The sequence below is a fragment of the Hibiscus syriacus genome, unplaced genomic scaffold, assembly GCF_006381635.1.
Source record: "Hibiscus syriacus cultivar Baekdansim isolate YM2019G1 unplaced genomic scaffold, ASM638163v2 tig00111005_pilon, whole genome shotgun sequence".
NCBI classification, from domain to species: domain Eukaryota; kingdom Viridiplantae; phylum Streptophyta; class Magnoliopsida; order Malvales; family Malvaceae; genus Hibiscus; species Hibiscus syriacus.
The window spans coordinates 924,113-947,500 of record NW_024062949.1 but is presented as its reverse complement, the minus strand read 5'-3'; the positions used below and the strand labels follow the sequence as shown (position 1 = coordinate 947,500).

Below are 23,388 nucleotides of genomic sequence, written 5' to 3'. Positions count from 1 at the left end.
GTTGAGATGTGTCAACTTGTGGTTTAGACATATACGAATCTGAACAATGGGATGTATATTTTCTTTGAATAGTTATTCAGACCCACATTTTAATGAGAATTCATTGACAAGGTTGCTAACAATATTGGTCAACAAAATCCATCTGATTATGCTACCTGCCGCGCTATGTGCATAGTTTAATGGTTGATGATATATGTGTCGTGCATGTCAGCATTGGTCGTAATGTAGTTGTATATTGTGAGGTAGTTAGTAGCATTAATTCCGAATAATCATGATGATTGTTACAGGGTGTGTTGGATGGAAAGTATGATGATCTTCCAGAGCAATCATTTTACATGGCTGGAGGAATAGAGGAGGTCATTGCTAAGGCAGACAAGATTGCCAAGGAATCCACAGCCTAAGCACATCTACTCATCGATTATGATGATATATTCTCTTGGTTAACCGCAAAAATTAATGCAGGTGCCAGCAACTTGACCGTTCATTTTTTGCAGAGTTTATTTTTTATTTATGTCCGAACGATGTTTCCTTGAGCATGGAGGAGGAATCAGAATCCAAACCCCTCTTTTTTACTTGTTAATTTGATGAGGGAAAACACAAAGCGAGCTGAATATTAAATTTCACGAATATTTAAAGTTTAGAACTTAAAGATCGATTAAAATATCGTGTAGGTCATGATTTATGAACCTAATGACAATGATTTTGATGAGATAGCAAGGAGTATGCAGTGGAGGATGGACAACGATTTTATGTTACAAAAGGTGAAAATATATTTATTTAACTCACAGTAAAAATATTTAAAATATATAGAAATTTAAAATTTTCGAGAAATTATCTTGTCAATCCGTTCAGTCCATCTATGTGCATAATTGATCACATGCTATTGTCTTAAGTAATGATAAGGATGAAAACCAAATCCATGGCGTTCCGCCGAAATCATACTGACGCAGTTTTCTTGATAATTTTCTAGTTATAATAGTTGCAGTACTCTTGATTTAATGAAAGTAACTCGACGATGAACTCAAATCGAATGCGGTGGTTTCCGCCTCAGAGTTCAAGCCAAGAAAGGTTCCACTCACCCCCGAGTCGAATCCGTGTGCGGTTTGATCCGAGAACCCAAAAAACCCTGTTTCATTCCAAGTTCCATAGCTCATATCAAGCCCGGAGGAGACATCCGGAGGCAAAGGTGGCAGCTCGGAATCATGGCCAAACTGCCGTGAACCACCGTCTCCGACATCCATGACACCGGTAATGGGCCTGTAAGAATCGACTGTGCCATTGCTAGTCTCTTGGATCCACCCGGAAGAGAACTGGCATGCAGTGAAAGGGTCTTGAGTAGAGAAGAAAAGCTGGTTCTGGTTCGCATCGTTTTGGAAAGGTGGGATATCAATGGAGAAAACGTTATGGTGTGATTCGTCGGGGGAGATGATGGAGGTGACGGATGAACCGAAGGGCATGTCGGAATAAACGAAGTTGGTTCGAGCCTTGGAGCCGCGCATGGACCGAGCGGCACGGTCGTAGGCCAAGGCAGCTTCCTCGGCCGTGTCGAATGTGCCGAGCCAATGCCTTTCTTTAGTGGAAGGATCTCTTATCTCGGCCGCGTATCGACCCCATGGCCGCCTCCTTACTCCCAAGAACCTTGTTCCTTGTTCCTGCTGCTGCTTCCTTTTGCTTTTGGAAGAAGAGGAAGGCGAATTGGTCTTTTTGTTGTTCGAATCCATCAAGATAAAGTGTTCGTCTTTATAATTTTCCTCGCTTTAGACACACACAAAGATACTAACCTCTTATATACTATCGAAAAAACATCGAACACTCGAAACATGAATCATAAAATCTACAAAAAGAAGGTTTGGCATGCTTGCCAATGATCCTAGTGTGGGCCATTAGTTCCGATAGAACCCTCGCCTGAGCATAGTTGCCTTTCATTATGAGTCACTCAAAGCAATCACTTTTTCAATGTGACGATTAGGGATAAGTATTCTATCGCATTAAATCGAGTTAAAATATTTTGAGTTAATCGAGTTTATAAGTTTTATTTGAATTTTTTAGTTTAAATTATAAAATTTGAATAGAGTCAAATTATTTTGAATTTTTATTTATATTATATTTTAATCGAGTCGAATTTTACTCCGAACAACAAATAACCAAAGAGAACGATAAGACGTAGTTCGAGCTATGCATTTAGCTTCACCATATGTGATCAAACTGTATTCAGGTGATTTGAATACTGATCATTAAAACAACTCATCACCGGTCATTCAATCATATCAGTCGGCCATAAGATTGAGCTTTCTGATGATTTCTCCCCTCTGCAGGAGCCCACCGAGTAAGTGCAATCATGAGCTCATCAGCAGATAATTATATATATATATACACACACACATTTCCATGATTGACATGTTCTCCTTAATGAACTTAATGTTATAATATGTTTTTGATCCAAACTATGGACCAACCTGCTGCATGATTATCATTCCCATCATCATTTACTTGTCAGTAACCATCATTTTCCACGTGTACATCTTGAACCGACCATTTCATCTTTCAGTCTACTTAGATTTCTAGCCTGAAAGTACTTCTCTCTCTCTTTATTTCTTTTTTATTAGGGGTTTGTACGAATAAATTATATTCATAATCGTTTATTTATTTTCGAAAATATTAATAGAGGAATGGATCAATGGAGGAATTATCCCTTAAAAATTCCAAATTAATATATTTTAAACTATTTTCTTTATATTTTTTTAATGATAATCTATTTTTGTCTCTTAGGGTTTTATAAGTTTATTATCATCTAAAATTTTAGAAATTTGCCATGTGTTCGTCCTTGTGTCCATGTTCGGTTTATATTTGTTTAAATTTTAATATTATATTTATGTTTGTTTATTTATTTTTAAAGATGTACGTGTTCGATTCATTTTAACATTTATAAACATATTCATTTAACTTTACGAACATGATACTGCATACTCTTTTTACCCTCTTATTTACAAGACCAATAAAATGGTGAAATTACATCACCAATCCTTAAACTTATTAGATTTTACAATTTAACTCTAAAGTTTACCCGACATTTATCTTTACATTCATCAATATTTATACCAATGATTTATAAAAACTCTCTGTTCATTTACACCTCTCTCTCTATATATAATAGGTATGAGTCCGCTCCTACATTGAAAAGGTCATGTTGCCCTAGAATTACGAATATGCAGAGCCTTTCTACGTGGAATGTATGTATATAAATCAGAGCCATGTGCATCCAATTTATCTCAAGAACTATAATGATACTTTTGAAGGTAAAATTGATGCTTTTTCCATCCTTTTTAGAATGCCTAAGTTTATAATAATATATGTGAAGTTTGAGAGTATAGAACAGTATGACTGAAAACACTCGGATCGAATGAAGGCATGTTGGGTTGCATGTGAGGGAATGACATTAAAGGCATCCTTTTTTGAACAAAACAATCCACTAGTATGACCTACTTACCATCTATTAATTAATTTAAACCACTCAAATAAAGATTAATTATATATGTAGATAGCATGATTTTGACCTAAGGAGACCCGTATAAAAGTATTCTCAACCATCTGGGAAAAAAACGCTCAATCATCTTTGTAATTATTAGTGTTCGAATTCGTGATCTCTAGAAATAACAACGATATCTTTAAGGTTTTAACCACTGGGATAATTTAGTTCGTGCACTCTTTAAAGATACAAGTTAAAAATATTTAATTGAAAGGTCGAAATAAAAATATAAATTGTTGGACTAAAATAAGAAAAGGGTAAAGTATACAAATGATCCCCTGATTATATGAAACTATTTTATTGAGTCCTCCGACTATTCTTTTTATTAATATGGGTTAAGTACAAGTTAATATTTGTTCAAAGATAATTCTTAATCATTTGACAATGAACGCTCACACCCATTACTTTCCTGGTACTCGAGCCTAGGATCTCAAGGAATAACAACAATTCCTTATTTCCTTTACCACCGAGGTCGCTTGGGTCGTGTAAGTCCTTCGACTATTAAAAGTTATAAAATGGTCCCCTAACTATAGGTTGTTGCTTCATTGAGTCACACTACTATTAATAGTTACAGAATGGTAATTCAACTATTCATATGTTCTAAACTCGTTGTTTTTTGTTAAAATATTGACAACATTTTAAGTTAAACTTAGTATGTTGACTGGAATATGATAAAATTTGACGAAAGGTTTTTATTATTTTAATTAAATTAATATTTAATTAATTCATAATATTAATTCGATCAAAGATTTTATATATATAGGATATATAGATAGATTTATAATACAATTTAGGTGTATTATCTCTGCTTACGTAACCCATGTGAGTTATATTTTTATATTACGAAAAGGAAACATAAAGTAACATGTATTAAGAAATAGAATGTAAAATTTATTCTTTTACCAGTTGAAATTTTTATTAGATTTTTTATTTTAATTTTGTCTGAATATTTTTACAACATCTTTTTCTTTTTTTTAATATTTGTTTAACCCGACGTTAATCTTAATATTGATTAATGACCATCGGAGATTATCAATTCTCTTATTTGTTATATTATGTCTTTTATTTTTTTTCTTGAGTCTTTTTAATTTTGAATAAAAAATCTTTATCTTTGTGACACATTTTTGCTTTGATCTTGTGGCACGATCTTTATGATTTTTTGTAAGTTTTTTGCATACATTTACGATCGTTTTGGTTCTCGTACAAATATCACCACGACATTTATTTTTGATTGATTTGTCGGTGGTCACGTTTAAATAGGAAAATATTATCTATTGAATGAACTCAGCAGTTAGAAAAATATTATTTTATCAACGAGATTGATTCAAATGGTAAGCAATTTGATATCGTTTAAATAGGTTTTGAGTTCAAAGTCTCGTGTATGTAAAATATTCTCCTTAAGAAATTCATCCACTAAAATCAGATGTACGACACGAATCAATCTGAATTAGTCGGGATAAAATTATGAAAAATATAAAGACAATTTAAAAAAGTTATTTCCTCTTAAAGATTCAAATTAATTGTATTTTAACTGTGTATACAAAGTTATAGATACGACATCTAGACCCTCCTTATCCTTTGTTTGCAGCATACAATATGCCTACACTTTGGTCGAACACGCCATTTCTTTCGTTTTTATCAAAATACGTTGGGATTTGGATTAATAGCGACCCAGGGGTTAGTTACTTAATTCAAACGTTTTGAGTTCGAGTTTTTATATATGCAGAAAATCTTTATTGAAAGATTTACTCATAAAAATCAAGTATGCAACGTTAGTCGGTCAAGATTAGTCAAAACGAAATCTTAGAATCGAGAGGGTAATTAAAAAAATAGCATGCTATTTTATTATTAGGACAAAATACATATTTAATCACTCAACTATTCTCGTATTTCTATTTTGGCCACTTAATTATCTTTTTCAAAATCATATTTAAACTTATACTTTGATTCTATTTTGATCACCGAATGTTAAAAAATTAACAAAGATACTAACATGTCATCATAAAATAATGACGCATCATCATTAAAAAAAGTAAAAAAGAATCACACTAATATCTCTACTATTTTGAACTAAGGATGATCAAAACGTAATAAAAATATAATTTTATTTATAAAAAATAGTTGAGTGATCAAAATAGAATTCGTAGGTCACCCTTTATATTATTAATTTTATTTATGAAAATAAAATTTTAAATGTATAGATTAAGATCGATCCAAAAATATTTGAGGCTATGATACAAAGTGGTTATCGTATTATTCAATGGTTACCTCATACAACCCCACACAATTATCAGCTCCACAAGAAGCTAGCTGGAGTTTTGTACAATTTTCAATTTTCTCCCAACTCTTCCACGCCAAACGGTTGACTGCAGAAACATGGCACATGAACGGATCGAGCCGGATGATCGGAGCGGCAGTCCACCTGGGGTCGTAATGCTGTCATCGCCTCTTTCAACTGAACATGTTTTCTCCACGCCCCAAATCTTTACTGTCTTGTCCCTTGAACATGCTGCGAATTCGTGATCGAAAGGGTTCCAAGAACATGTCCATACTATTTGTTTATGGGCCTATCGTCTCTCTATAAGGTTGTAATGAATTTCATCCGTGCCTGCAGATTAAAAAACCCGGCGACTATAATCTTTGAATTAACTGGACATAAACTATGATGACATTCAATCAATACGAGTAATATACCAACGAAACGAGTACTTAAACGAAACAGCATTCGAACATGATTAGTAGATTTGAGGGTACCACCTCTATTGATTTTGAAAACAGAGAAATGTCGGTCCCGTGAGACTGCCGAAAGAAGGGTGTCGTCGTGAGAGAATTCTATCTGTGTCACTGTTAAGCTGTGAGACTGCAGGCGACCAACAGCTTTCCATGGACCCACTTGCCATAACCATACTTCGGCTACTGTTGCAGATTGAGCCTGCAAACTTAGAAGTACGAGAAACGATAGGAAAAGGACTTCTACATGATGTGAAAAGGACTTCTACTGTTGCAGATTGATGGTTGATTACTTCGGTACTGCTAAATCAATGCCGGTCACGAATTGTATGACTAACCATCGATGTGAAAAGAGAGATTAATTCAATACATACACGAGGGGCAAGATTACATCAAAACACAATCCACCTTACCAGATTCATTGGAATAAAATTTCTAGTAAGCGAAATGGTAAAGAAAGACGTGTACCTTACATGATGAAGCAACGAGCTTTCCCTCGTGATCACAGCATAAAGAGAATAGCTCATTCCCATGACCATAGAGTTTGTGTGATTCTGGCCATAGTGTATGCCATGCAAGTTGATCCTCGATAGGAGGCTCAGTTAAAGCAACCGGCACAGCATCAGGAACGGATTCAAGAGTGTCAAGACCATCATTTCCGGAATTATCTTGGACCTCATGGGTTGCTGCAAGGAAAAAATTTCCTGTCAGATAATTTGCTTATACAAGTTCATGCACATTTAAACTGATGGAGACAAACTTTAGTCGTTACAAATATGAAGACGAGAAAATTTCACCATCAAAAGGAAACGCCAAATCATCGATCAGAAAATTATTTGACGGGATCTCAGTTGAAATGGACATACTGCGTATTAGTTACTTACGAGACTAACCGTTTACATAAATAGGTTTCTGTGATAGACCAAGAGCGGACATGTTAGCACCCAAGACCTGAACATCTGCTTGTGCATCTTCCGGAAAACTAAATTGTTCTGAAGTAGCATGATGCAGTGTCTTTAAGAAAGATAAAGGGGCTTCAAACACTCTGGCAACTTTCTCCTCCGCTCCACTGACAAAACGATGGTTCCCTTTTCCTTGAATGATAGCTGCACAATTAATATCGTGTCCATGAACTTGAGGCCGAGCAATTTCATGCCAGGGGTCCCTATTCAACTGAGGATCTTGATTGTTCCATGGAGCAAAAATACGAGTTGTCTGCAATGAGAGATTCAAGCATCAATACTGTCGTTTGCTTTCGTAAAAGTTTCAAGGAATGTACACTAATGCTATTGCTATCTCAACCTTTCGCCATTCAAATAAATTAATTACAAAAGGGCCTCAATAATTCAAATTGATTCTTGCGTGTTAAGAAATGTTAATGAAGTTCATAAAATTAAATGATAAAAAGTTCATAAACCTACATCTTAAACAAGGATGACGTCTCACCTGATCATGACTTACTGACAGCATGTACTCACCGCACCTTGCCCAAGTGATATCCGTCACCAGTGCGAAATGCCCAGAAGGTACTTTCTGTGGTTGCCATTTATCTGAGCTAGCACCGATATTTTTCCACATATGGAATGAACCACCATATCCATGCGCCAAGATAGAACGAGCATCAGGGCTCCAATGGCCACCATAAAAGCCTAAAGCACAATGGCTTAATTCCCCAACAGTGACGGCATTCATCCAAATACCAGTTTTCTTCTCTGGTTGCCAGATCATCATTGTCTTATCCATTGACGCAGACAAAATGCTTTGGGGTTGATAGAAGCCAACCTCTTCTTTGGCAGCTGCTGAAGGTGGTTGCCATTGTACCGAATATACTCAATCCTCATGTCCAATCAGAAGAGACTCCAAAGAAATTTGATAAGAGAGTGAACCAGCTACGAAAACAGGACCTTCGATATAAGATGCCAGGCTTATTTCGCCTCTTTTATGTGTACCCTCTGTGTTGGCTATAGAACCTCGGAGAGTCAACTTCCATATGTGTATACCTTTTGTTAGGAAAATAAACCGAGTACAAGTAATTTTCCTATAACCAGATTAATGAGAATGCGAATTAAAAGCGGAAAAATAATACCCGAAAATTGATAACGGAGTTCAGCCAATTGTGTTTACGTCTCCGGGCTGCTGCAGATCTTTTACTAAGAGAGAAAATTTACAGGTGTTTACAAAACACTCACTACTCACAAGAAAGCTCTCTAGTATAGGAAGAAAGAAATGTTTTGGGATAGCTTTGAAACTAAATGGGTAAGAGTATTTATAGTAGAAATTTAGGGACTAATATTTGAAAATACTCTAAAGTGCAATGACTAAAGTAAATTTACTCATTCCTATTTTCAACAAACATCTACCAAAATTTTACCAAACTTTGAAAAACATTTTTCAAAGAAACATTTACCAAACTTTGAAAAAACATTTTCCAAAGTTGGTTGCCAAACTTTGAAACTTTTAACAATCTCCACTTGAAGACTGATTTTAATATGTCTTCACACCTCGATCAATGCAACAGCATGTCTGGTCTTGTTATTCTAGCATGCCAACTGAAGCTGAACACAACTTCAGTTTGTCCGTAGTCACCGTCTTTGTCAACATGTCTGCCGGATTTTGAGCTCCACTAATCTTTTCAAGTTTCAAAATCCCATCTTCCAGAAGAGACCGGATAAAATGATATCTCAATTGTATGTGCTTTGTCATGGAATGAAAAGACGGATTCTTTGCTAGATGGATAGCACTTTGACTGTCACAATACAAGATATTGTTTTCTTGTTTCTTGCCTAACTCTTCCAAGAAACTTTGGAGCCAAACCATCTCCTTGCTGGCTTCCGTAACAGCGACATATTCTGCTTCAGTTGTGGAGAGAGCAACTATCTTCTGTAGTTGAAAACCCAACTCACTGCAGTTCCTCCTAGAGTATAGACATACCCTGTAGTGCTCATTCTGATGTCGATATTTCCGGCTAAGTCAGCATCTACATAGCCTGTCAGTATTATATCTCCACCTTTGAAACAAAGTGCTTTGTTTGTGGTACCCCGAAGATATCTGAGGATCCATTTGACTGCTTCCCAGTGTACCTTGCCCGGATTATTCATGTACCTGCTAACAGCTCCCACTGCATGAACAATATCTGGTCTGGTACAAACTATGGCATACATCAGACTTCTAATTGCTGAGGCATACGACACCTTCACCATGTGTGCACGTTCTTCCTCTGTCTTTGGTGATTGGTCTTTGGAGAGTCTGAAATGAACACCTAAAGGTGTACTTACTGGTTTAACATCTTGCATGTTGAACCTGGAGAGTACTTTGTTGATGTACTCAGCCTGTGATAACATCAAAGTCCCCGACTTTGTGTCTCTCTTGATCCTCATCCCAAGAATCTGCTTTGCAGCGCCCAGATCCTTCATAGCAAACTGCTTCGACAATTTTTGCTTCAAGTTTATGATCTCTTGCATGTTTGAGCCTGCAACGAGCATGTCATCAACGTACAACAATAAATAATGAAACTATTGTCGAACCTCTTGATGTAGCAACAATGATCTGCTTGGCATCTGGTAAAACCACTGCTACTCATGAAACTATCGAACTTCTTGTACCACTGTCTAGGAGCTTGTTTTAAACCATACAAGCTCTTCTTCAACCTGCATACCAGGTTTTTCTTGTCTGCCTCTATGAAGCCTTCTGGCTGCCTCATATAGATATCTTCCTCCAAATCACCATGAAGGAAAACTGTCTTTACATCTAACTGCTCAAGATGTAAATTCTCCGCAACTACAATTTTCAACACCAGTCTGATTGTAGACAGTTTTACGACTGGAGAGAAAATTTCATTGTAGTCAATACCTTCTTTTTGCTGAAAACCTTTGACAACCAATCTTGCTTTGTAGCGTTTTCTCCCATCATGTTCTTCTTTGATTCTTTAAATCCACTTGTTATGGAGCGCTTTCTTGCCTGGTGGTAATTCAGCTAATTCTCACGTCTGATTTGACATAAGCGAGTCCATCTCATCTTTCATGGAAGACTCTCACTTGACTGAATCCTCCACCTGCATTGCTTTATCATAGCACTCTGGTTCACCATTATCAGTCAGCAACAAATAGTGCAAAGAAGGCGAATACCGTTGGGTTGGTTTAGGAATTCTGGAGGAGCGTCTCAGTTCTGGTGTGTGTGGTTCTTCTTGAACTGCTTCAGGATTGATCTGAACATCATTTCCAGAAATCTCCTCGAACTCAGCAAATTCCTTTGTTTCAGCTTCGGTATTACTTGATTCTGCGGTTGACCTATCTTTGTACATCACATTTTCATTGAAAATGACGTCTCTGCTTCTGATGATCTTTCGATTTTCGTAGTCCCAAAACCGGTAACCGAACTCATCACCACCGTAACCAACAAAGACGCATTTTTTGGACTTGGCATCAAATTTACTTCTTTCAGTAGAGTTTATGTGTACATAAGAAATACAACCAAACACTCTTAAGTGTGAAAGGTTTATTTCTTTCTTGCTCCAAGCTTCCTCTGGTATTCCGCCATCCAAAGGAACTGAGGGCCCACGGTTGATCAGGTAAGCTGCAGTGTTGATAGCTTCAGCCCATAGAAATTTGGGCAATTCGGCATGTATCCTCATGCTTCTGGCACGTTCATTCAGAGTTCTGTTCATGCGCTCTGCTACGTCATTCTGCTGCGGTGTTATGGGAACTGTTGTCTTCATCTTGATCCCATTGTTTGCGTAGAAATCTCTGAAACTACTGTCTCTGTACTCTCCTCCATTGTCAGACCTCAACCGCTTGACTTTCAAACCAGTCTCGTTTTCCACCATGGCCTTCCATTTTCTGAAGGTATCAATGACTTCTGATTTCTTCTTCAGAAAATAAACCCACACCTTCCTTGTTGAATCATCGATGAAGGTGACATAATATAGTGAGCCTGCAAGAGATGGAACAGGTGATGGTCCCCATACATCAGTATGAACCAATTCTAACCTTTCTGCCTTGGGAGTCTTGCCAATCTTTGTAAAACTGACTTTCTTTTGTTTTCCAAAGATGCAATCCTCGCATAGTCCGACATCTACATTCTTTAGATCCGGCAGCTTCCCTTTTGACAGAAGTATCTTCATTCTTTTCTCGCTCATATGGCCAAGCCTTTGGTTCCATAGATTTGATTTTCCATCAACATCTGCTACTGCAATGATATTCTCTAAATTTGAGGTTACATAGAGAGTACCAGTCTTCTTACCACGAGCAATGACGAGTGCTCCTTTGGTAATCTTCCATTCACAGCCTGAAAAGGTTGTACTGTATCCTTCTCCATCAAGCTGTCCTACAGAAATCAAATTTCTTTTGAGACCAGGAATATGTCTCACTCCTGTCAGCTTCCAGGTGGTCTGGTTTGGCAGCTTTAGTCGGATGTCTCTTTTTCCGACGATCTTCAAGGTTTCATCATCAGCAAGATGACCTTCCCAAAATCACCACTGACATAGTTCTCCATGATTTCTTGGCATGGTGTGGAGTGGAAAGATGCCCCTGAATCCAAAATCCATGATTCAATCAGACTGTTGACGCTTAAATCATAGCATCACCTGTCTCCTCCGTCATGTTGGCAGATTCCTGTGCGCCGGTATTTTTCTTCGGTGCTCGGCAATCACTTTTGAAGTGGCCCTTCTTGCCGCAATTATAACAGGTAAAATCTTTATTTCCTGTTCTTAATTTTCCCCTTCTGGATTTCGATCTGCCACGATTTGAATTTCTTTCTGAAGTTCTCCCTCTGGACTCCGTGTGCAAGGTTGAGGAGGTTGATGCTTCACCCGATTCTCTCCGTCGAATTTCTTCACTCAATACCAGATCCCGAACATCGTCGAATTTTAATTTACTGTTTCCCGACGAACTGCTGACTGCTGTAAAAGTAACATTCCAACTATCTGGTAGAGATGATAAGAGAATTAAAGCTCGAACTTCATCATCGAACTCAATTTCCACTGAACTCAACTGGGTTGTGATTGTGTTGAGTTCATTTAGGTGTTGTGTCACCAATGCCCCTTCCGCCATCCGCTCCGCCATCCGCAAATTGAATAATCGCCTCATCAAATGAACTTTGTTTGAGGCCGATGGCTTCTCGTACATACTGGAGAGAGCCGCCATAATGGTCTTTTCCTTTGCTATGTTAAAAGCAAAATTGCGGGATAACGTCAGTCGGATAACTTCGAGGGCTTGTCTGTCGAGAAGAGCCCAATCTTCATCCTTCATGCCCTCTGGTTGCTTTCCTGAGAGAGGTTGATATAGATTTTTCTGGTACAAAAAATCTTCAATCTGCATCTTCCAAAAGTCAAAGTCCGCACCATCGAACTTTTCAATTTTCACCTTCCCTTCGTCTGCAGCCATCGCTCCCACTCGAATCTGGCTTCGTTTGGATCGTTTCTGACAATTCTTGCGAATCACCGTGTATTAGAACACCACCATCGACAAACTCGTATCGCCGACCGGATTTCACTATTCACGAAATTCACTATTCATGTGAATAGTAATGAATAGTAACCTCGCAGAAAATTTGACAAAATTCACAACCAAAAGCTCTGATTACCAGTTGTTAGGAAAATAAACCGAGTACAAGTAATTTCCCTATAACCAGATTAGTGAGAATGCGAATTAAAAGCGGAAAAATAATACCCGAAAATTAATAACGGAGTTCAGCCAATTGTGCTTACGTCTCCGGGCTGCTGCAGATCTTTTACTAAGAGAGAAAATTTACAGGTGTTTACAAAACACTCACTACTCACAAGAAAGCTCTCTAGTATAGGAAGAAAGAAATGTTTTGGGATAGCTTTGAAGCTAAATGGGTAAGGGTATTTATAGTAGAAACTTAGGGACTAATCTTTGAAAATACTCTAAAGTGCAATGACTAAAGTGAATTTACCCATTCCTATTTTCAACAAACATCTACCAAAATTTTACCAAACTTTGAAAAACATTTTTTAAAGAAACATTTACCAAACTTTGAAAAAACATTTTCCAAAGTTGATTGCCAAACTTTGAAACTTTTAACACCTTTGTCCTGAGATGAACTTACAAGTAGAATACTATCGTGTTCACCACTTAATATAGGTAACGAGAAGTCTAGGCTCCTGATCCAATTTGTATGCCCTTTTACTTCACAAGCGCGAACAAACTGGACATGCAAATTCGAAAAATAAAGAGGGACATTTATTTATTAGCCACAAAGAAATATTCTAGGGAGACCAAAATTGACATGGTTGAAAAATATCGGGCACTATTCGGTATCTAGACACCTTACCAATTTGGAATAAAAATATATTGAGATCAACAGAAATTAATTGATGTGTGACAAGAGATGGATAAAGCAGACATCGGTACCTTTCCGGTCCTCTCCCCACAATAAAGATATATCTTGTTATCCAAACCCCCCATTGCCAGGGCTACAAGCCCTGTATTTCCAGGCAGTTGCGCTAGTGAAAGCCACCATCGGTCTTGAGCCAACAATAAGAGTCTCCAGACAAGTCAATTTACATTCACCTAAACAAAAACAATCAAGGTTTCAAGGGTTATCAACTACCATTAGCTAAACAATGTGTGTCTAAACAACAAGATCTAAAGAGTACAAGCAAAAACAAACAGTTTTGATGCAGAAGCAGAAGATAACTAATTTAACAATAGCGACAGGTACATAGAACACAAACTCAAAACAGATAAATTTAAGTTTCTTCAAACATTTGACACACCCCCAGAAGCAGTCGGAAACACAGCATCCCATAAGGAAACGGTGCCATCAGAAGAAGTAGCGAATATTGCATCACTTTGAGAAACCATAAACGAAGTAATGCATGTCACACCCTTCTTACACGATTGCGGCAAGTATAAAACAAGCTTCCACTGTAAAAAAAAAAAGAGGAAAAAAGAAGAATAGATATAAAACAATCATAACTATAAGATCCAACAAAAAATAAACATGCCAAATTCTTTCAAATAATAGTATGATCCGAAAACACCACCAACTCATTATATTTTTGTTTTCTAACTAGAGGATTTGCAGAGTGAATGTCTTATTGTCAGCAACAGAAAGTTCATACAATAACAGTACCATCAGCATCTCCGGCCAATAGACAATGCCGATCTAAGTGTTTCGCTGCAAATAAGCTATATAAAAGAGATAATTGCTACACCAATAAATGGTTCAAATCCTCCTAAAAACACTAAAAAAGGTTGAACTTTTAACAGCAATTTAGTACCAAAACAAACTTAACTCAGAAAATTCTATAAACCCAAATAAAACATCTTCCAATTTGATAAATCTATACCCCTTTTGCAAATAAAACAACGGAATGAAAACTGTACCTCTGAATGCAAACTTGTTACTTGGAAGCCAATGGGTGCAGTTCACAGCTTCCTTATGACCCGGAAGTGTTGTCAAAATTTGAGCAAATTGCAATTCATAAAAAAGACAAGTAAGAAGAAGCGTTTGATCAATGAAACATGGAAGCTGAGAAGAAGATTAAAGGAGAAACCTTGGGACAGAAAATGGCGACAGCATTTTGGGCACCAAAAGAGACCAAAACAGAAGCACCCCATGAAACGTTGTTGACTATCCTGATGCAACCTGCTGCTATGAACAAGCTTTTACTTCGGCTTTACTGCCATTAGCAGACATATTTAGAAAAATGAAGTAAAAAATGGGAAAGAAATGGAGGAAGAGACAAATGTTCGTAAATGGAAGGTTTTTTTTAAGGTTCTGGGAAGAGAAACTGAATTCAGGAGAGCTGAGGCAACTTAAAAACTGGGTATTCCACTAAATATCCTCAAACTATATCTCATATTCTAAATTGATCCCTAAAGATCAATTGTTTTCAATTGAATCCTCAAAGTCTTAATATTTTATCAGGTCCTTTTGTCAGCCAACCATCAATCCAGACATTAATCTTACAGTGCTTGGGGTGTCTAATCCTATTGTTCGTGGTCGATATTTGGACTTGCCATCTCTTCTAAGGATAAATAAAATTGAAGTGTTTTTCTTTGAGCAATGAGCGATTAAAAGATTATTCAATTGGAATGATGCAACACTTTTGCGACATGATAAATAGTTTGTTATCAAAACTAGTTCAAGTTCTTCTTATGTATTGTATAAGAGTATTCCTTCTTCCATTTAATCTTAGTGACGAGCCGCAAAAGATGATGAACTTCTTTTGCTGGGGTTTGAAGGATTATGATTGGAAAAGCATTCACTAGGATGCATGTGACGTTGTGTATCCCCAAGAAGGTAAGAGGCATGGGTTTTTTAGACTTGCACTATTTCAATCCAACAATGTTCGTAGTACTAAATTGCGGGTGTGGCATCGCGGTTGCGGCCTCTTTACTCTTTAGCTGCTCGTAAAGAGGCGAGAGCATATTATATCGATCATTTTGTAGATCCGCTTCCAACGTCGTGGTTGGATGCAACTCGAATTTTTAAGGCTGCTCAGCCAGCTTTTGTCCCTTGAAGAAATTCTCAGTAGGAGATGAACTAATTCAGCTTCAACATTAAGTTTTTGTTTCCTTATCGTATAGAGGCCTTGTTCAGTGTAATATGAACTAATTCAGCTTCTGGTTTTGGTTGGAATCTGACCAAATATCTTATATCCATTTGAATCAGATTAGTAAGATACCAGTATAAAAGCCCATGGTTTTTGTTTTATGTGACGCCCAAGTCTGGGCCAGCCAACACGTTAGGATCTTATAAAGATGAGATAGGATAGTTCATGATTCAGTTGGGAACCAACTAGATATCCCACATTAGTTAGGTAAAGAGAAAACGAACAGTTTATAATGAACTAACCAGCTGCATAAGCTTGTCCCTTCGGGGACATCCGATAAAATTAGAACGATACAGAGATTAGCATGGCCCCTGCGCAAGGATGACACGCACAAATCGAGAAATGGTCCAATTTATTTTTGATTTTTTCCCCGGATTTTCTGTTTCCGTCTCTTTATCTGACCATTTTCTTTGCGTTCTTGTGCTTAGTTTGATATTCGATTCAATGGGTTTTGCTCAATCTGGGTTTCTTCCTTTTTAGCAATCTTGAACAGTGAATATGATTTCGACATTCATTATTAGGGATTTGAGAAATGACCATCCAGCTCAGTTGGTAGAGCACAAGGTTCTTAACCTTGAGGTCGTGGGATCGAGTCCCATGGAGGACATTTCATAATTTGGAGGTCTCCTACGGAAGCTGTTCTCAACCTAGTGTTGGGGACAGCCTACTATCTTACCTCCCTCTTACCCCATACATATGGGAACAAGAGACAGCCATTTTTATTATTAGGGATTTGAGATTGTTTGCCGTGTGAGTTTGATGAATTAGCTTGTGGAATTCCACCCTGGTTTTCTGTTTCCATCTCTTTATCTGATTATTTTCTTTGCGTTTTTCTGCTTAGTTTGATGTTCGACTTCATAAGTTTTGCTCAATCTGGTTTACCTTGTGGATTTTCCATTTCAAGTTCCAAAAAACAATACAACTTTGGTTGTTTCTGGTAATTGGTACCATTGAGGAATGCATTTGAATTGAAAGTTCAAAGTTCACCCGCAGTTGAGCTGCTGAAAGAGGTTAGAACTTAGAATGACCACAATTTCATGTATTTGTCTTGTTAATTCAGACTCTAATGTCTTTCAGTTTGTCACTTTGAATGCATAAAAATTGTCCCTTCAGAGAAATTATCGCAATGTGACCCGAACTAATTCAGCTTCAACCTTTGGCTGTTGCTTCCTGCTCAGTTTGACATGAGCTAATTCAGCTCCATTGGTCAGAGTTCACCTGCAGTTGAGCTGCTGAAAGAGGTTAGAATGACCACAATTTCATGTACTTGTTTTGCTCATTCAGACTCTAATGAATGACAGTTTGTCACTTTGGATGCATAAAGGTTGTCCCTTCAAAGAAATTCGCAATGTGACCCGAACTAATTCATCTTCAACCTGTAGCTATTGCTTTCTAACTTATAGAAACCTTGCTCATTGTGGCATGATCTAATTCAGCTTCAGTCTGAATCAGAACAGTAAAACCCTTTCTTATAGAAACCTGCTTACAGCATAGATTAGCAATTTATAGTGCTTTTTTACTGAGAATTGTCAGGTTTATGACAACATAGATTAGCAAGTTAGATATACCACCTCCTTCTCGTTGGATATAGTAAATTTTTTTTTTTTTTTTGCATATCTGCATTGCTAAAAATTACTAAAATAAGACTAGATTGTTAGCCGGTCAAGGACCGAGACCAGCTGATAAATTTTGTTTTTACTACTCAGAGAATCAAGATGGTCACGTTCACATGTAAACTGCAAGAAATCTTCATCTGTTATCAAATCATGAGTCAATGTTATTTCAACATTGGATCATATTGTTGATAAGCCACTTGGCTGATAGGTAAAGATGTGTCTGCATGCACTTGAATGCTCCACCTTGATGGTTCAATCATTCACAAAAAAGGGGCAGGTCCCCTTGCAGATTATCACTCATATATGCCATTGCATGGCTTTGTTTCCTATGAATTCATGAATTATACTAATTCATTAAAGGGATTATATCTAGCCTTGTGATTGTATATGTTCATCCCAGTTGCATTGCCTCACATCAAGCACAACAACTGCATTTAGCAATCAGAGTTCTAAGACCTAAAATTTCCTCTCTTTTTTCTTCCTTTTATCTCAGAGTCCTTCCTACTAAACCAAGCAAAGCAAGATGATCAGTGCCAAGAAGCTATATCAAGTTAGCAAAAAAAAATGGCTTCTATTAGGAGAAAAAGAATCATATTACCTATAACCTTTTGGGATTCCAAAACAAACAGTTGCAGGACATCATCGGTGGTCGACAAGGGTCACGTTGTTGTATACAGTGTGGATCAGAAGCACTTTGTTCTACCTTTAGAATATCTAAAGAACAACATTGTGACGGAGCTATTCAACTTGGTAGAAGAAGAGTTTGGCCTACCAAGCAATGGGACTCCTCATGCCTTGTGATGCAAACTTTATGGAATATGTAATTGCTATGATAAAAAAGAAACCAAGTGAAGAACAGGAGAAAACATTGATCCTGTCTGTAAGCACCAATCGTTGTTGCTCGTCATATCTTTATCAGCAAGAAATGAACCACGGTTGCCAATATGGAGCTTCTGAAGCAAATTGTTTTGCTTTTCTTGTCTTGTAATTGATCCACCTCTTTGTATATTGAAGTATATAATGCGAAAACATCAATTTTTTTGTCTCTCATACCTAGTTGTCTTGAATCTTTGTAGGGAACTTACTTCTTATCTACAATATTACATGAACAAGTTCATACCAGAAAGACCGACTTATCAATGTCAACTAATGGTATTACTCAACAGTTTTACCAAGAAAATATATATAAGATTCAGAATAGGAATCCTCTGTTAATATACAGGAACTGAACTCAAATATTTATTTGCCATGTTTTGAATCTCCAGGTTCTTCTGGAGAGTAATGCCAAGAAGATTATCAAGTTAGCAAGAAAATGAAAAAAACTGGCTTCAATTAGGAGAAAAAGAATCATATCACCAGGAACCACCGGGGATGCTGAAACAACCAGTCACAACACATCATCGGTAGTCGAAAAAGGTCAAATTTTTGTATACAACATGGATCAGAAGCGCTTTGTTCTTCCTTTGGAATATCTAAAGAACAAAATCGTGACGGAGCTATTCAACTCGGCAGAAGAAGAGTTTGGACTTCCAGGCAATGGGCTTCTCATCATGCCTTGCAATGCAAACTTTATGGAGTATGTAATTGCTCTCATCAAAAGAATACTAAGTAAAGAAGTGGAGAACGCATTGAGCATGTCAGTCAGTAGCTGTCGTTGTTCATCGTCGTACCTTTACCAGCAAGAAACGATCCAACAATTTCCAATACACAGCTTCTGAAGCAATCCCCCCCCCCTTTTCTTCTCATCTTGTATTGATCCACACCTCTGTAGATTAAAAGTATATAATGCAAAACATCGAAAAATTCGGTTCTCCTGCAGTCTCCTTGAGCCTTGGCAGGGAACAGCTCTTGTAGACATTGAAAAGCATCATTCAAAAGACTGCTTTCGAGACGGAGTGTGTGTGTATATATATATCATCCATTTTCCAGTTTCATCAGTGCAGCAAAACAAAAGCTTTTTAGTTCCCTTAGATCTTTACATTCTCTTCCTTCTTTCATCCTACAAAATGTCCGTTGTTTTGAAAAAGCAACAAAATGATCAGTGTTAAGAAGCTTATCAAATTCTAATTGACTAGCTTCAATATTCATATCATCATAAATTTAGTACAAATAGTTTAAGTTAAACAACCAGAACTCAAACCCAAACCCGAAGATGATTCTAACTCAAGACAACCCATTACCTTGTTTTGGCAACCTAGTCTTCCTCCACTAGAATGGTCATCTGTTCGTGCAGAGAACAAGTGTAAAACATAACCTACTAGCAGAGATTGCAGTTTAACCACAATGACAACTTCCTTGAAGGTTTCCATTGTCATTTAAGTGAATCACCATTAGAGATCAAACATATAAACAGCTTCAGTTCATATAATCGAGCTCGATGCAAACAAATAAAGTGAAGGGAATTGTTATTTAAGATCTTCGGCAGTCCAAGTACACAGGTATACCATCAAAGTTTGTTCATGTAAAATCAAGAATTAATTGCTAATTATATTTTATAATAACTTATTGTCTAAAGGGTAATTTCCTAGACTCAATTTATCACTTTCGCCCTTATTTTGTTTTCGCACCCATTTAGCTTTCGAAGTTGTTCACTTACATCGTTCTATAACTTAAAACCCTAAACTTTAAACCCTAAATCATAACCTCATAATCTCAAAACCATAAATTTACTCCATAAACCATAGCTTATGGTTTATAATTTAGGGTTTTAAGTCGAATATATGATATAGAATAATACAATTGAACAACTTCGAGGGTTAAATTGATGCGAAAACACGATAGGAGCGAAAGTGATAAATTGAGTCTACTATAGGGACAAAGATAACCCTTAAGCCTAACTTATTAATATAATTATATAATATTTATAAATATATAAATTAAAAGCTTTTAGATAAAAAAAAATGTCGGGTTTTTTTTCATTTTTGACCATTGATGTTTTATTCAAAAATCCAAAAGACTTTTGATGTTTGTTAAAGTTCTCAATTGAATAGGGTTCGAGCTTTTATGGATTTCTTTTGTTTGGACTTTTATGGAGCAACCTGCTTCACAATTGAAAAGTTCAAGAGTCAAATTGAATCAAAACATTCTTCAAATACCAAAGTGATAAAAAAATACAACTTCAAGGACTAAAAAAAATACTATTTAACCCTTTTCATATTTAAAACATTGAATGTTCTAAGTCAACTTGATTGTGATTGAAATTAAACTTAAATTAGGTGCCAAAAACTTCAAAACTTGGGCTGCTTTCTTGCTCTATTATTAGATTAGAAAATGTTCAGTCTTCCACGGTGAAGATATAATTCCTTAAGGAGGTGTTTGGATCAAGGAATGTGGGATTCTCATGGGAATAGAATCTACACTCTCATGTTTGATTGACCGGGAATCTCATTCCCCGATAATGTTTTATTACTAATAGTAGATTTTTTCGGGTATATTACCGGGAATGTCATTACCTCACTTTCCTTAGGTATTGTTGGATTACCAGCGTTTTAGACTAAAATGCCCTTAATTTTTTTTTCCAAAAATATCATTCTTCTGTCATTGAACAATAAAAATTATACAAAGGTAAAATTACAGATTTATCCTTAAACTATTTTAGATTTACAAAAAAAATCTATAATTAAAATTTTATATGAAGTTCAGAGGTTAAAATAAAATTTTACCCTATCATTAAACATTTTTATATTTTTAATTTTGTAAAAAAAATATATATATACACATTTTATGAATTTAAATTTTTTAAAGAAAATATATAAATATTTTTCAACTTGTTAAAAAAACAAATATATAATAAGGATAATTTAGTCAAATATATATTCTAATAATCTTTTATTCCTTTAACCAAACACGGTAATCTTACATTCCTGCTAAACCAACCAAACACAAAATACAACATTCTCAGTAATCCTATTTCCTGGTAATCTTACATTCCCACTGATAATCTTACATTCCGTGAACCAAACGCACCCTAATACTATTAGCCTAATAGTGAACCCAAAATAATACCAATCAATCCAAGCCTTACACGTGTTATTGTATTGTTCCCAGCAAAGATAATAAAATATGGGATAAACCCATTTAACGAATTTTTTGTAATCACCAATATTATTAAAAATATGTAAGTATAAGATAAACAATATAAATACTCCGTCCGTCTCAAAATTTGTGTCTTATATCGACTGTACACAAAGTTATAGGAGATATATTTGATTAAGTGAAGTGACAAAAATATCCTTAAAAAGTGAATGATAGACTTGACAGATTTGTTTTGATAGGTGTAAAAGAGTGTTAGATATAAGGGTAAAAAAAAAGATATAAGTGTTGTTTGTTAATTTTTTTTAATTAGATATTTTGAACGGGACGATTTTAAAAACTAAAAGAGACGCGTTTAATGGGATATGGGGAGTAGTTATTAAGGTGCTTGTATTTTAGTTATTAAATTTTTAATTCATTTTTATTATAATTTCTATCTTTAGTTATCTGCGAAAAATTGATGTAACACATGAATTCATCAAGTGATTTTAATGTTTAATAAAAGAAAATTTTATTAATCTTGAATTTGAATAACTACGTTAACGTCAACGTCAACGTCAACGGGCGTGTATTTCATTTCGGTGATTAGCCCTCCACTCAGCTTCAGCTTGAAAGTTAAGTTCAAGTCAAAATGGTTACTCAAGGATTTGGAGACCAAATGAATAGCTAAGAAATTAAGACATATAAAGACATCTATGAAAGAGAAAGATGAAGGAAACCAGAAATTTAATGAATGGGTTTGTTTTCTTCTATTAAAACAAGGAAATAATCAATATGCTCTTTTGCGTTTAATTTATTTTATATTTATATAATTACATTCATAAGTGGAATTAAGAATTTATTATAACAAGAGTTAAAATGTTTTTCGCTTTTCATAAATACAATTTTTTTAATTGAGGGAAGTTTTTCTTTATTTATTTTTTAAAAATGTATTATTTCTAATATTAATTAATATTTAAACAAATAATTGATCGTTTTATTAAAAATTTATTTTCGTCCCCCTATAATTTTATAAATTTAAATTTTTCTCTAATATAAAATCATGTATATGTTCCGCTCCTCGTCGTCTCAAAATATGATTAATGTGCAATGATAGAACCTATTAAATTTATTTTAAAAAATTGTACGTATGTTGAATGTGTAATTCTATTATAAAAAGGACAGACACGGAAGAAATGACGATTTTCATCATGTGGAATAAAAGAAAGTCGGAAAGAAGGATTGAAAGCTTTGTAGGGTCAACTTATGCAACTTTTGGAAGGCGACTCCCAATTATGAAAATTTGCCCTTATTTCATTCAACAGTCCAAGATGTGTGGCACGTAATTTGGACAAGTCCCCTTAAAACTCGTATATATTAAGAAGTAAACGTTTGAGACAATGACTAAATACAACTAGGGATGATAATGGATCGGGTTTTTGGTCTATCCGACCCGACCCTAGAATAAGAAATCTGTCACTCGAGAAACAATTTGATCCGATCAAAATAAGATTTTATCCGACCCAAACCGACTCAATTATAACTTAAAAATTCAATCCGATCAGACCCGAAATAATAATAAAAATAGTGATTTAATTAAAAATAATAATATATAGAGGGGTATATTATAATTATTCCTAAATATATAAGGTAAAATTATATATTTTTTTCGAATCGGATATTTTTCACCCTAAACTCGACTCCACCTTATCTGAACCCGATTTTTAAAAAAAACCTGATCCGATCAGGTCAAGTCGGAACCAATCGGTTTCAATCCCATACCATCCCTAAATACAACAAAGTCAAACCTCAACTCTCCCAGTACTTAATTACCCCTTTGCCAACTTGCTCTTTTATAATATATAACTAATAATAATAATATGATATTCATATGTTATCTTCTTCTTCCTCCCCGCAATCTCTCT

General features: G+C 35.8%; 2 protein-coding genes, 1 non-coding gene and 1 pseudogene across 3 annotated transcripts in view; 2 read left to right on the top strand and 2 right to left on the bottom strand.

Moving 5' to 3' along the window:
- Nucleotides 1-411, top strand: part of LOC120149489 (ATP synthase subunit beta, mitochondrial) — a 1,863-nt gene extending 1,452 nt beyond the window's left edge. The window contains exon 5 of the mRNA XM_039162263.1: nucleotides 288-411. Coding sequence (XP_039018194.1) covers nucleotides 288-401 — 114 coding nt within the window. The 3' untranslated portion in view covers nucleotides 402-411. The remainder of the gene's footprint in view (nucleotides 1-287) is intronic.
- Nucleotides 412-995: 584 nt separating this feature from the next.
- On the bottom strand, nucleotides 996-1,745 carry LOC120149490 (ethylene-responsive transcription factor LEP-like). Its single transcript, XM_039162264.1, has one exon. It carries the CDS (start codon nucleotides 1,719-1,721, stop codon nucleotides 996-998), a length of 726 nt encoding a protein of 241 aa, XP_039018195.1. The 5' UTR covers nucleotides 1,722-1,745.
- Nucleotides 1,746-5,733: 3,988 nt separating this feature from the next.
- Nucleotides 5,734-14,917, bottom strand: LOC120149491 (annotated as a pseudogene).
- A 1,176-nt stretch (nucleotides 14,918-16,093) lies between these two features.
- Nucleotides 16,094-16,193, top strand: LOC120149540. Its single transcript, XR_005518477.1, has one exon. It is a non-coding gene; the product is annotated as a U6 spliceosomal RNA (small nuclear RNA).
- The last annotated feature ends 7,195 nt before the right edge of the window (nucleotides 16,194-23,388 follow it).

Excerpts from the sequence above, each read along its gene's own strand:
- LOC120149490 (XM_039162264.1), bottom strand. The coding sequence starts at position 1,721 with ATGGATTCGAACAACAAAAAGACCAATTCGCCTTCCTCTTCTTCCAAA.